This window comes from Lynx canadensis, chromosome C2 (genome assembly GCF_007474595.2).
Source record: "Lynx canadensis isolate LIC74 chromosome C2, mLynCan4.pri.v2, whole genome shotgun sequence".
Lineage (NCBI taxonomy): Eukaryota > Metazoa > Chordata > Mammalia > Carnivora > Felidae > Lynx > Lynx canadensis.
In genome coordinates, this window is record NC_044311.2 from 90,690,492 (window position 1) to 90,704,925 (window position 14,434).

The 14,434-nt window shown below is 40.5% G+C and overlaps 1 protein-coding gene across 5 annotated transcripts in view; it reads right to left on the reverse strand.

The window, feature by feature from the left end:
- Nucleotides 1-354: 354 nt before the first annotated feature.
- The window catches only part of PARP14 (poly(ADP-ribose) polymerase family member 14), a 42,636-nt gene continuing 28,556 nt past the window's right edge, over nt 355-14,434 (reverse strand). For all 5 annotated transcript variants that reach the window (XM_030328915.2, XM_030328916.1, XM_030328917.1 and 2 more), the window contains 6 exons: nt 13,866-14,033; nt 10,217-10,423; nt 6,981-7,580; nt 5,337-5,470; nt 1,412-1,586; nt 355-845 (listed from right to left, as the gene is read on the reverse strand). In XM_030328915.2, the coding sequence (XP_030184775.1) occupies nt 556-845; nt 1,412-1,586; nt 5,337-5,470; nt 6,981-7,580; nt 10,217-10,423; nt 13,866-14,033 (1,574 nt within the window). In that variant the 3' untranslated portion in view covers nt 355-555. The remainder of the gene's footprint in view (nt 846-1,411; nt 1,587-5,336; nt 5,471-6,980; nt 7,581-10,216; nt 10,424-13,865; nt 14,034-14,434) is intronic.

Here is a 14,434-nt window from a genome sequence, read left to right on the forward strand (position 1 = left end):
TGTGCCCTCTGACTTTAAGATGAACATTATTCTGAGGTGCCTGGGTGGGTCAGTTGGTTGGGCGTCCGATTTCGGCTCAGGTCACGATCTCACAGTCTATGAGTTCGAGCCCCACGTCAGACTCTGTGCTGTCAGCTCAGAGCCTGCAGCCTGCTTCAGATTCTGTGTCTTCCTCTCTCTCTGTCCCTCCCCTGCTTATACTCTGTCTCTCTCTCTCTCTCTCAGAAATAAACATTAAAAAAAAATCAGGTTATAAGATGAACGTTATTCTCTCCTTCCTGAAAATACAAATATGTTCTTTCCTTCTACAGATTTGATGTCCACAGTTGTGGACAAACAGTTGTAACTAAGTTATCTGATTTAAATTCTCAAATTTATTGCTCTCAAGAGAGGTACATTCCAGTTATGAAGGAGGAGCTGAAGAAAGTCTGATTTCAGTGATAAGTATCCTTTGATCTTAGAAAATGCTGTTAAGAGGGGGGAAAAAAATCTAAACTTGTTTTACAACACAGTATGTATAGATGAGCAATGTCTTCTGGGAAGGATACCAAGATGTTAATATGTAAAAGTAATGAGGTACTCTGGGTAAGCCTGGTAGTCATAAAATACCACAAATAAACCCGGATTTTGCACACAGTCTGTGACAGTGTCATACAGATCAGTAGGGTTGTCAGGGCTCTTTGGTGGAGGCACAATCAGTGACTGATTTCCACGTGTGTAGGTTCCAGTAAGTACTCGCACATAGTACATATGCTTTTTCCCATTTTTGTCTGGTCTGGAGTATGTATCGCTGGCAGAATAACGGGCATTGACGGCAAAATAGGTTCCCTTTCCATATGCCACAGCTGTGAAGATAAAGAAAGACATTTTTTAAAAGTTCAATTTAGTCTATAATCTGACATATTGACCCGGTACGTCAAGTAATGTTATAATAACGTTCCGTTCTTCTCTCCAAAGCCTCTTAAGAATTTTTTTCATGTGTTTTAATTTTTTTAATGTTTGTTTATTTCTGAGAGAGAGAGAGACAGAGACAGAGACAGAGCACAAACTGAGGAGGGGCAGAAAGAGAGGGAGACACAGAATCTGAAGCAGGCTGCAGGCTCTGAGTTGTCAGCACAGAGCCCGACGCGGGGCTCAAACTCGTGAAATGCAAGATCATGACCAGAACTGAAGTTGGACGCCCAACCGACTGAACCACCCAGGTGCCCCTCATGTGTTTTTAATTTTTAAAGATCATTTCTCCACCCCCGAGGGCCAGTCAGTCCTTCTGGGAGGACACATAATGACTCTTAACCCTGAAACTCTGGCTGCAGCACAGCCACCAACCCTGCAAACCACACTGTCCCTTGCCCAGGTTGGGTTCTCGCAGCTTACACCCCATTCGTAGCAGGCAGATTGCTTGCTGCCTTACCGTTTTTCCCAGCGTAACTGCGGTTAAAGCCATTTCGGTTGACATGTGGCACTGAGTCAACATCTGTCCCATGGAAGAGCTGCTTCTCATTGTTTTTATGTCCATACTTGGCATCCATGGCTTTTTTCTTTGTTTGGTAGCTATTCCAAAGATCTGGATTCTGGATCCTCTCAATCTACAAATCAATAAAGAAAAATATTCTGTCGGTGCCAAGAGCCTTTGGCAAGATACAGCAAATGAAACATGACCATTATTTTTCATAAATGAAAATTAAAATAAACAACAATTTCAATGCCAGATGGCACCTTTCTGCATTCAGAAATCTTTCTAGATCCAGTGTTTCACAAAAACAGACCTTGGGAAGAATATTAATTTCATTTTTTAACATCTTTTATGTACCACATGAGAGCAAACAGCGTTTAGGATCTTAAGTCCTCGTTGTGTGAAGTTGGCTGACCAAGCCTCCCCAACTCCTGCTTTTCACCTTCAGTTCAAGGGCAGTTCAGTTTCTGTCTATGTCACTTTGTCACTTTGCCTCTCTCCTCCTCCGTCCTTCTGGGACACTGGTTCACCTGGTTAGCCATGTTCTAATTGTGGGAGAAGTGCTAGAGGGTCTGGTCCAGAAGGAAATTAATTAATGAAAATCAATCTCTGGTCCAGTTGGAAGAGTGGGGCATAAATCCTGGTGGGATAGGATCTGCTTGCAGACCACAGTTATGCTTTGACCATCCATCCTCTTTGGGAAGTGGCCTCCAGGGCTGTGGGGGAAATTCCTTGAGTCCTGGATTGCAGGACCCAGGAGGAATCAGACAAATCTAGAATCTGTAAGCAAACTTGCTTGGGTTCTTAAAAAAAAAAAGAAAAAGAAAGAAAGAAAGAAAGAAAGAAAGAAAGAAGAAAGAAAGAAAGAAAGAAAGAAAGAAAGAAAGAAAGAGAAAGAAAGAGAAAGAAAGAAAGAAAGAGAAAGAAAGAAAGAAAGAAAGAAAGAGAAAAGAAAAGAAAAGAAAGGAAAAGAAGAAAGAAAGAAAGAAAGAAAAAAGAAAATCTAGGCAAGACAGAGCCAGAATGTGGGGCATTCTATAATACAACTGGCTTAAACTCTTTAAAAAATTCAGCATCATGAAAAATGATTTTTTAAAATGCAGGAGTATATTCTAGATCAGAAGAGACAAAGGAGACAAAATGACCAAATGCAGTGTGTGAACACATATTTGGAGATGGGGGAGTAATAAGAAAGCAATTGGGGAAATTTGAATATGGACTCTATTAGATATTAACTGTATTACTGTTAATTTTCTTATATGGGATAACGCTGTTGTTATTTAGGAGACAGTCTTTATTCATACGAGATATGTGCTAAAATATTTATGAGTGTCATGAAGTCTGCAACTTACTGTCAAATGCTTCAGCAAAACCTGAGAGAGTAAGAGAGAAAAAGCAAATGTGGCAAAATTACTGAATCTTTGTGTAAGTTTATGGATGTTAAAAGTCTTAGTCCCAGGTCCTAATAGTCATGGAGGATGACAGCCACCTATTTTTCCTATTAGTGTTTTCATACTGTCAGCGATTTCCAAAGAGGTGTCTTAAGTATTACCTAGCTCTACTTTTATCTGTTTCACACACTGGACTTTCACATAAGATTTTATTTTAAAAAAGGTCTACAAAAAAATAGTAAAATCATTTCTCTGGCCGTCCACTAACACATGGCAAACCTCCAGAGCCCACTGTAGACATGGCTGGTCCACCGGACAGTCCTGCTCAATCTGGACTTGGCATCTCCTCAAAATGTGCCAGTCAGCCACTACCAGATGACTGTACTTGATATTTGAGATGAAACATATTTGTTATTGCAGAACCAGACCATCAAAGTGCCGCACACCTGAATCACACTGTCTTGGTACCTCAGAATTGTTTTTGCTCAAATGGTTTACGTTGAGGATTAAAAAATGGAAGCTGTGGTACAAAGTTTGATATTGAATTTATTGTGAGGATGATTTTGAAAATATTCTCCAGGACTTGATTCACATTATAAATCTCTCAGTTAGCCAGTCTCAGTACCGTGAAAAGCTGTGAGTCTCCTGATTACATGATTTTCTTTCTGATTTATGAAAATTATGAATCTCAAGAATGCGTGTTTACTTCTTTGCCTTGTCTACCAGGAAGCTCAAGGAAACAAATCTGTGGTCCTTCTAATAACTACCTAGGAACTCCTGTTATATATTTTTGTAAATGATAATACCTCTGTATTATCTTATTTTTCCTACCCTCCTTTTCTTTTTTGTCCATTTTTCTTTATTTTATCTGAAGATATGATATATATCCTTGTTAAAACGCTTCAAATCGTTTTGAGTTATTATGTGCTTAACTACATAAATAAACAGAGTGGTGGCAGAAATAGAAAATTTGGTAAGAAAGAAAATGCAGGCCTTATTGGCAGACTTGTTTTGATGGATGAAGGGAAGGTACCCAAAGGTCTCTAACTTTACTCAGAAAGTGGTGGAACCAAGGACAGAAGTGGGGAAGGAAAGGGAAACAGTGAGATGATGAGTTAGATTTAGGGAAATTGATTTAGCAGACAGATATTAAAGCAGAGATATTTTTAGGCCATTGAGTATATGTTGTAGGGGCGCCTGGGTGGCTCAGTCAGTTAAGCATCCGACTTTGGCTCAGGCCATGATCTTGCCATTCCGAGTTTGAGCTCCACGTCAGGCTCTGTACTGACAGCTGAAAGCCTGGAGCCTGTTTCAGATTCTGTGTCTCCTTCTCTCTCTGCCCTTCCCCTGCTCATGCTCTGTCTCTGTCTCTCTCTCTCAAAAATAAACATTAAAAAAAATAATAAAAAGTAAAAATACGTGTTGTAGAGTATGATCAAAGATCCAGGTTGGTGATGTTGATTTGGGAGCTGTCAACATTGAAATAGCAGCTGAAGCCAAGAAGGGTAAAAACATTTCTTGATGAAGTACAGAGACAGAAGAGCAAACTATAAATCCTATGGGCAAAGCTAGGATTAGCAGTTTGGAGAAGAAATAAATAACAGGGATAACGAAAGGAAAACTAGTTAAAGAAGAAAGCATTAATACAATATTGCCATAGAGGTCAAATGGGACCATAATTTCAAAGAGCAACACTGAAGCTTAAAAGTGGAAGATGCCAAAATGAGGGAGATGAACAAGGAAAGGACCATTGGAATTAATCACAGAAGCGAGTGCTGCTGATCTGTGAATGGTGGAGCAGAAGCACAGAATCCTGATCTGAGGGCCTCTGTGTGTCTTTGTGGTGTTTTCTAGTTATCGAATCCAACCCTGCAGCTCTATCTTTGAATTTTTACTAGCTTGCTTCACAGATTCTTGTGAATTCGTTTCTGCTGGGGTATCAGGGTGGGTGGGGGAATGTTGCTGTGGGTCCGTTTTCATTTTCTTGGGCTAGCTTTTGGAACTTTTTCTTTTTCTTGAAGCTGCTGCCCTTGCTGTCAGCAGCCTCTTCAGGTCCGCTGCTGAGTGGCTCCTCCTTTGGAGGAAGAGAGTTTCCTCTTTTGGGGGGGGATGTTCCTGTTTTCTTCCTCTACAGGGTCACTAACTGGTTCCTCTTTGGGAAAAGACTTCTTCCTTTGGGAAGGCTTCTACTGTCAGCTGTCTCTTCAAGATCACTACTAACCAGCTCCTCACTGAGTCAACACGTGTTTTTAGTATTCTAACATCATATCGCAATCTAGTATTATATTGTAATAACTGACACGATCTCAATCTTAATGTCTCTGTAATTATAGTGATGGGAGTAGAATCTACAATCAAAAATCGGATTGCCATAAAATATTCTAATTCTGGGAAAACAATGTGGTTGCAAATGTATTTGTAGATTTATCCAGGACCATGATGCCACTCATCTCCACCATTCTTAAGAAACTCCATGTCAGCAGAAGGCTTACCTTCTCTATGTAGAAGTGTGAGCAGGTCTGATTAAACTTGCTTGCCACTGTGGCATATTCTGCATGACCAGGCTGTAGCTCAACCACACAGACATCCTGCTGTTTCATATCACTCCAGTGCTCGGGGATCCCAACTGCAAAGAGGACATTTGAGGACTCCCACACACCTGGGAAGGCCCATCCACACGCTCCTGGTATGCTCTGAAGAACTGAGTATCATCTGTGTTCTTACTTTATTATCTCCTAACTCAACGTGTTCAAGAAGTTCTTATCTTTCTCAGAGAATGTCTCTCAAAGCATGGCCCACAGACAACCTACATCAGAACCAATCGTAATGCTTGTTAAGAGAAAACCCCACAGGGGCACCTGCATGGCTCAATCTTAGGTTAAGCATCTGACTTGGCTCAGGTCATGATCTCGTGGGTGTGGGTCCGAGCCCCACATCAGGCTCTGTGCTGACAGCTCGGAGCCTGGAGCCTTCTTCAGGTTCTGTGTCTCCTCTCTCTGCCCTCCCCTGCTCATACACTCTCTCTCTGTCTCGCTCTCTGTCTCTCTCTCAAAAATGAATAGATGTTAAAAAAAAAAAGAAAAAGAAAAAACCCACAGATCTACTGAATCAAACTCTCTGAGGGGTGGAACCCATGTACCTGCATCTTAACAAGTTTTGATCATGCTCAGATTTAAGAAGTGCTGGTGTGGTGTAACTCAAGCTGCTTATTCTGTTCAGTCTCTAATCTGTCATCATTTAATAATTTAACAATAAGTTATTTCCCTACAATGGTCTTGTTAGAAAAGCGTGGAATTTTGCCGGAACGCCTCACTACCACAAGGCCCTCCGCATCTATTCAGTATTTTTCTCCACATCCTTAAGAGCTGGGTGGCCGGCAGGTTTTGCTGTCTTCTCTTCTGCTAAACAGAACATCATACTTGATTTGTCATTCCCCTAGGGTGGCTCAGAGTCTGAGGAATTCATTCACACGAATCTCATGAGAGATAAAGATAATGTACCAGAAGCCAATTTACTAGTTTTCGGTGCAGGACCTGTGCGGTTCAAAGACAGGAATGTCTATCTACACAACACAAACAGTCCCTTCTCGGGGAGTCGATCCAGTCAGAGAATTCCAAGGCTGCCTCCTGATGCATGCATTGAGGAAGACTTATGTTCAGGGCAGGACAGGAAGTGAATTCTGGGAGAAGATCCTACAAGCTCCCAGTGCTCTCCAGGTTATCAGTCACAGAGAGAGTGCCCACTCTGACCAGGCTGTCTTCTCCTTTTGTTCTAGAAAACCTTGAGCCACTTTTCTTTAAAGCCCACGGCTTTCCCTCTTCTGACTGAAGGAGCCATTATCTCTGCAGCAGAACTGGCCCTGGAAAGCTGATAAACTGTAGAGATGGGAACAACTGCAAGGCTTGGGTACTGTCACCATTAAGATGGTCAGCCTCAGACTGTTGAGTGCACCCATGCTACGTTTCCCCAGCCATAATGTAAGCGCATCAAGCTCAGACACCCAAGTTTTCTATTTCATCCCATAAGACTTGCCTGAATTTGATCTGCTTGAGTACAATTTCGATGTATGTACCAAATAGTGTTAAGCCCAAAGTAGGGGTAAAATAATGGATCACAAGCACACAGGTTTGACTCACCTTCAGATTTCATGAGGCGCCGAACAGGTAAACTGCGTCCTTCTGCATCTATAGCACTGTACTTGCACAGGTCCACGGTGTAGGTCTGGTGATTAACTTTGACAACAGCTATCCTTTTTTTTGCCTTCCTTGCATTCTCCAATTGCAGATTGATTATTTTCTTAAAACTATGAAAAGTGTCTTTGTCATAATATTGCCATTCTACAAATTCACTGATAAAATCTGCCTGGGATTTCTGTTCTTTGGCCAATCTAATTCTCTTGATCATTTCCTCAATTGCATTTCTAGCCTCTGTCAAATCTTTGCCAATCCCAAAAACTTCAATCAGAGGTCTTTTACTGTCCAAGCAAATGGCAATATTTAAGTTCTCCTGCAGCTCATTCAATTTCTGATATTCTTTTTCATTAAAATCTTTGATACACTCATCTCCATTGGTGTAAGGACACAGTTCCTTTGTAATCAGATCCTGTATCCAGGTGAGAGCGTTTTCCACACATTTTACATTTTCACCACACACCTGAAAACTTGCTGATTCTGTTTTCTTTTTCAAAACCAAGGGATTCTGCTTTTGGGGAGATTGACTCGGGGATCCCATAAATGCTAAAAAAAGGAAAAGAAAAAGAAAAGCAAAGAAAGGAAGATTAGCTATTTCTCTCTCTCTCTTTTTGGTTACTGTGCTGTACATTAATCTCCAGGACTTATTTATCTTATAACTGGAAGTTTGTACCTTTTGTCCCTCTTCACCCATTTCATCCCTCCTCACCTCCCAATCTCACCCCCTGCTGCCTCTGGCAACCACCAATCTCTTCTCTGTATCTAACAGTTTGTTTGTATTTTAATATTCCACATATTAAGTGAGATCATCTTATTTCATTTAGCATAAAGCCCTCAAGGTCCATCCATGTTGTCACAAATGGCTGGATTTCCTCCTTTTTTATGGCTGAATAATATTCCATTGTCTGTGTGTGATATATATACATATATATATATATATATGTATGTATATATATCACATTTTCTTTATCCATTCATTTGTTGGTGGACACTTAGGTTTTTCCATGTCTTGGTTTTTTAAATACTACTGCAATGAATATGGGGGTACAGATAATCTTTTTAAGATAGTTTTTTTATTATTACCTTAAGGTAAATACCCAGAAGTGGAATTGCTGCATCATATGGTAGTTCTATTTCTAATTTTTTGAGGAACCTCCATACTGTTTTACACAATGGCTGGACAAGTTTGCATTCCCACCAACAGTGCGTGAGAGTTTCTTTTCTCCATATCCTCCCCAACACTTGTTATTTCTTGTCTTTTTGATACTAGCCATTCTATCAGGTGAGGTGATTTCTCCTTAGGTTTTGATTTGCATTTCCCTGATGATTAGTGATGTTTATCACCTTTTTATGTGCCTGATGGCCATCTGTATGTCTTCCTTAGAAAAGTGTCTATTCAGATCCTCTGCCCATTTTTAAATCCAATTATTTGTCTTCTCCTATTAAGTTGCAACAGTTCTTTATATATTAACCCCTTTGTATATTAACCCCTATCAGATACGTTATTTACAAATATTTTCTCCCATCCCATAGGTTGTCTTTTCATTTTGTTGATGGTTCCCTTTGCCATGAAAAGCTTTTCAGTTTGAGGTAGTCCCACTTGTTTATTTTCTGCTTTTGCTATTTGTGCTTTGGTGTCAAATCCAAAGAAAATCACTGCCAAGACTGATATCTAGGAGCTTACTCCCTGTTTTCTTCTAGAAGTGTTATGGTTTCAGATCTTTAATGCATCTTGAGTGGATTTTTTGTGTATGGTGTAAGACAGTAATCCTGTTTCATTCTTTTGCATGGGGCTGTCCAGTTTTCCTACCACCATTTATTTTAGCATATGTGCTGCTGAAGCAAGCACCCAAACACTATTTATTGAAGAGATATCCTTTCCCATTGGCTCCTTTGTTGTAAATTAATTGACCACACAGATGGTCCCCAACTTACAATGGTTCAACTTACTATTTGTCAACTTCATGATAGTATGCAAATCATATTCATTCAGTAGAAACTATACTTTGAACTTTGATCTTTACCTGAGCTAGTAATATGTGGTGGCATACTTTCTTGTGATGTGGGACACTGGCAGTGAGCCATAGCTTCCAGCCAGCCAGGCATTGTGAGGGTCAAAAACCACTACACTTACAACCATTCTGTACCTGTAAAGTCATTCCGTTTTCACTTCCATTATAGTATTCAATAAATTACACGAGATGTTCAACACTTTTCTATAAAATAGGCTTGTGTCAGATGAGTTTATCCAACTCTAGGCTAATGTGTTCTGAGCATGTTTAAGGTGGGATAGGCTAAACTATGATGTTCAGTTGGTTAGGTGTGTTAAATGCATTTATGACTTATGACATTGTCAATTTACAGTGGGTTTATCAGGATGTAACCCCACTGTAGGTCAAAGAAGATATGTATATGTGTGGATTTATTTTTGGGCTCTCTAATCTGTCCCATTAATCTGTCTGTTTTTATGCCAATGCCATACTGTTTTTATTACTATAGCTTCATAACATAGTTTGAAATCAGGAAGTGTGATGCCCCCAGCTTTGTTCTCCTTTCTTTTTCTTTCTTTCTTTCATGTGCATGAGCGAGTGCAAGCAGGGGAGGGGCAGAGAGAGAGAGAGAGAGAGAGAGAATCCCAAGAAGGCTCCAAGCTGCCAGCACAGAGCCCAGTGCAGGGCTTGAGCCCATGAACTGTGAGATCATGACCTGAGCCAAGATCAAGAGTCAGATGCTCAACTGACTGAGCCACCCAGGCTCCTCTGTTCTTCTCTCTCAAGATTGCTCTGGTTATTAAGGGCCTTGTGGGTCTGTACAAATTTAAGATTGTTTGTTCTATTTCTGTGAAAAATGCCTTTGGAATTTTGATAGGGATTGCATGGAACCTGTGGATTGCTTTAGGTAGTATGGACATTTTAACAATACTAATTCTTCCAACCCATAAGCATGGTATATTTTTTCCATTTGTCATCTTCAATTTCTTTCATCAATGTCTCATAGTTTTCAGAGTATAGGTCTTTCACCTTCTTGGTTAAATTTATTCCTAGGTGTTTTGTTCTTTTTGATAAAATTGTAGATGAGATTATTTTCTTAATTTCTCTTTCTGATAGTTATGTTTAATATTAGCTATTTCTCATGTGACATCCATATTAGGAATATGCATTTCATAAAAAAGGTCAACTCACATGTTAATTTAGATGGCAGAGACTGTTGGGGAGAAGTCAGAGATGGTTCTCTTTTTTTCATGCTGGCCCAAAACACGTCCAGTAGGTGAGGCATAAAGATAACAACTTTAACTTTTTTCACAGACCGGACAAATCCTTTTTGGATAAAGTCTTCAATGGCATCAATGATGGCATCAGCAACCATACCTGGGTCTTGTTTGGCATTTCCTAGAAAAGCAAATAATAACAACAGGGAGGGGGAAAGACCCAACTGGGAAGGCTGAGCAGTAAGTTGGGGATTCCAGTCCTCACAGAATGAATGCCCCCCTGCCCAACTCTTTCATCATCTCAGGCTTTTCTAGCAATGCACGGCCAAACACTTTTGAGGTCCTAGATGCAACAGGGAGCTTCTATTCCAGGATATCAGGTAGTCACTAGCCCAACAATGAACAAAGGACCCAGAAATCTAACTTTTGGTTTCGGATGTTCATATCTACTCTGTTGAGCTGACCCTACCTCACTGTGTTCTTCTGTGTTACAAGGATAATTAACTATTCTCGGCTCATTAGTGTCCTCAAAAGGTCCATAAAAAGCAAAATATTCTAATATATGTGGAAATATCATACTCTTTTTTGCTCATAGTCACCTGACTATATGCATGTATCTTTATTCTTCCAGATGTCTTTGGGGACCTGATTTAAACTAAGCTAATTTTGTAAGATACCTGGAGCTGTAAACTATCTGTTATAATCTATAATTCTTTGCACACAAGTTATCCATGAGCCTCTAGGAAATCTTTTCTAGAACACTCAGTGAGATTTTAGCTGACTTGCTAGGTTTGAGGTGCCACCTAAGCAAGTCTTTTTCTTTGTATAGCATGTTCCATATCTTGTTTCTCAGGCCTAATGCCCAGGTAAGATCATGAAAAGTCCCTTGAAAAGTCCCATGAAAAGCCATGGAAGCAGTCGCATACAAATAAATGGCAGCTGGAAAATCACAATGGGGAGCAGTGTAAAAATCCCATGACCAACCTGGTGTGGTAGACTAACAGCCCACTTGGATGTTCCCTGTTGACGGTGTCCACCTCTAATGCAGAAATGAGAGTAGACCACTCTGGCCTGGCTACATAGACACTTGTGGGAATGTAGACAAACCCTGTACAAAACTAAACAAATGGGTTTGTTCAGGCTTTTTTTTTTTTTGTTAGATGATCAGGAAAAGAGAGCAATTCTCCTTTGCAAAGCTATGGTTATCCCGTGATTTTTGGAAGATTTTAAATGGGAGTGTTCAGACACATTCATTCACTGTCAACAAACATTTACTATGTCCCATCATGGGCTAGCTCTCAGCTAGGCACTTAGAACACAGAGGAAGTGATATATGGGCATAAATAGGTATTCAACAGGTGAAGTAAGAGAAGCTGAGGGAAAGGCTATGCCTGATAGAACTGTAACGGGTTTGATATGCTTAGCCTGGTGTGTTCAGGGCAAAAGATCTGTTTTTGAGAAGGATAAATCTAGGGGTGGGTCTCCTCCACAGAAGCCCAGATCTAGATAGGAGGCTATAATAAAAGTTTAGGCAAAATACCAGAGCTGAACAAAAAGAAGAGGCCAGAATGAAGAGTCAGGTACAGGGACTGAGAAGATAGTTGGGAAGTGAAGTCAGCAGGACCTAGTGACCAGCTGGGTTTATCTTTGACCCTGTGTTCCTTCTTTTTTGCCTCCCACCCACCAGTATGTGTGCATCATGAGTCGTGCTGTATTGCAGTAGTTTGTTTACATGTCTGTCTCTCACAGTAGGTGAGGTGCTCCTTATGGACTAGACCCTTTTCTGAGACATCTTTCTGTCTCCAGTGCCTAAACACAGTGCCTGGCATATGGCAGGCACTTGGTAAACATTTAATCAAATTAGTTAATAAGCTAATGAACATAGGAGGATAAAGGACTCTACTCCCTGTAGAGTCAAGGATTACAGGTAGAAAGTGATGCTTTTAACATGATCAGGGATACAAGAGGAAGGGCAGGTTCAGGGCAGAAGATAACAGAAGAAAGTTCATAGTCTACATTGAACTTGAGGTGCTTGCGAGTATCGCTGGACACCCACCCCTTCCCCCAGGCAGGTGTCTGTAAGGAACCAGGGAGAGGGCTTCTTTTACTTCCAGAAGCTGTCTCAATCACAGTCCCAGTTCAACACATAAACACCACTAAAGGTCCTTAGTGCTTTAGTCTAAGGACCAAATCAGGTGGTGATAGAGACTGGTAAAGACGACAAGCAAGGAGAATCTGCTAACCTTGATTTATTTGTGCAGATCAGCAATGCAACCGGGTCAGTGGAGACAACAGGTTTTCAGTAACCCAGAAATACTCAAACATGTGTATATTTATATAAAATGAAAACTGCCTCATTTCCTTGTTTTTTCTTGGGAAGGTCTGTGCCACCCTTGAGTTGTCTGATTTCTTGGCCCAAATAAAGTTTATGTAGAAATACAGGACCAGAGCTCAGAAGAAAAACCAATGGAGACAGAGACTGGTGAGTCATTAATGCGTGTTCATAAAAGATAGATACACAGATACATAGATAGAGATAGAGAGATAGACAGGCAGACAGACATGTTGGCTAATCTCCCAAGATTGGATAATACTACATGGGGAATGAAAACATAAAGGGACTATAAATTATACTTTCAGAAATAGGAAAGTAATAAAATAGATGTAGCATTCCATGTGGGAACATTAAGAGGAATGGTAGAGAATTACAGAAATCAAAATAACAGAGGATTAGAAGAAAGCTCAGAAAATGACAAGGGTGGTTAAGTGTACTGAGCTAAGCTTTTGGAGGGCTTAGAATGCCAGTGGGCAACACTCAATTGCTGCACAATGGAATCACCAATCCAGGGCTCTTTGGGACCAGTCAGCTACGTTCCACTTCAAGTCTGAGAATGTTTGCCTCCCGGACCAGCTCTCTTACGGAAAACTAAGCAGAAATTCCTAATCAATGCCCATGACTCAGATTCCTGGGAAAAGAGCTCAAAGAACATCACCTCACTAATGGTAAACCCAAAGCACCATCCTTATATATGAAGACCCACACAACTATTAAATAGTTTGAGGAAAACAAAAGAGGCAAGTAGGCTGAAAAGGGGAAATTTGGAGTTGAATTTATGACCCATAGAACCAAAACCCATTAAGCTCTGGTGACTGAGAGGCTTCTGTGTGGAGATGTCCTAAGGCCAACCCACACAGCCAACTGTCCAAGAGGTGTAAGAAGAAGGTAGGAATATTCATCTGAGAGTCAGCAACTGCGAGGTGCAAGCAGATGCTCTGATGTTCTCATGGAGAAGGGATGGAGCAAGAGGTTACAGACTAAATAATGTAGGGGACAGAAAAGAGAAAGAGACTGAGGAATCAGACGGAATGGGTGGTTTCTTTCTTTTCTCTCCCTTCCTGTCTCTTCCCTACCATAGTAGAGAGCAAATGTCACTCTAACTAATACTCAACACTGTCTTCAGTTTTCTTGATGTTTTCCTCTTACTTAAACCACCCACAGTCTTTGCTTACTCCCTCAGGGGGCTGCGTTGGAGTGAAGACCCTTACTCAGTCTCATCATTAACTATATTAACAGCACCAGATCCAAGGAAAGGTGGACGCCTTGATAGCCAGAGGTTACAAACCTGTCCCAATGGCTGGGAGGCAAATGGACGAGTAATTCCGTTTTTCACACTCTTGCAAAACATAGGAGATTGATCTCTTGACATCGTTTCCACCAATAACGTGAACAATATTTTTGCACCTCAATAATCCACCTTCAGTAATTATATAATCACTGTTGCCCTTTTGAACTGGGAAGCATAAAACAGAGAGGTGCAAAATTAGATACTGAACCTATCTTTTTTGTCTCTTTTTTTCATTTCATTTTATTTTATTTTTTAAATTTACATGCAAGTTAGTTAGCATATAGTGCAACAATGATTTCAGGACTAGATTCCTTAATGCCCCTTACCCATTTAGCCCATCCCCCCTCCCACAACCTCTCCAGTAACCCTCTGTTTGTTCTCCATATTTAAGAGTCTCTTATGTTTTGTCCCCCTCCCTGTTTTTATATTGTTTTTGCTTCCTTTCCCTTGTGTTCATCTTTTCTATGTCTTAAAGTCCTTGTATGAGTGAAGACGTATGATATTTGTCTTTCTCTGACTGACTAATTTCGCTTAGCATAATACCCTCTGGTTCCATCCACGTAGTT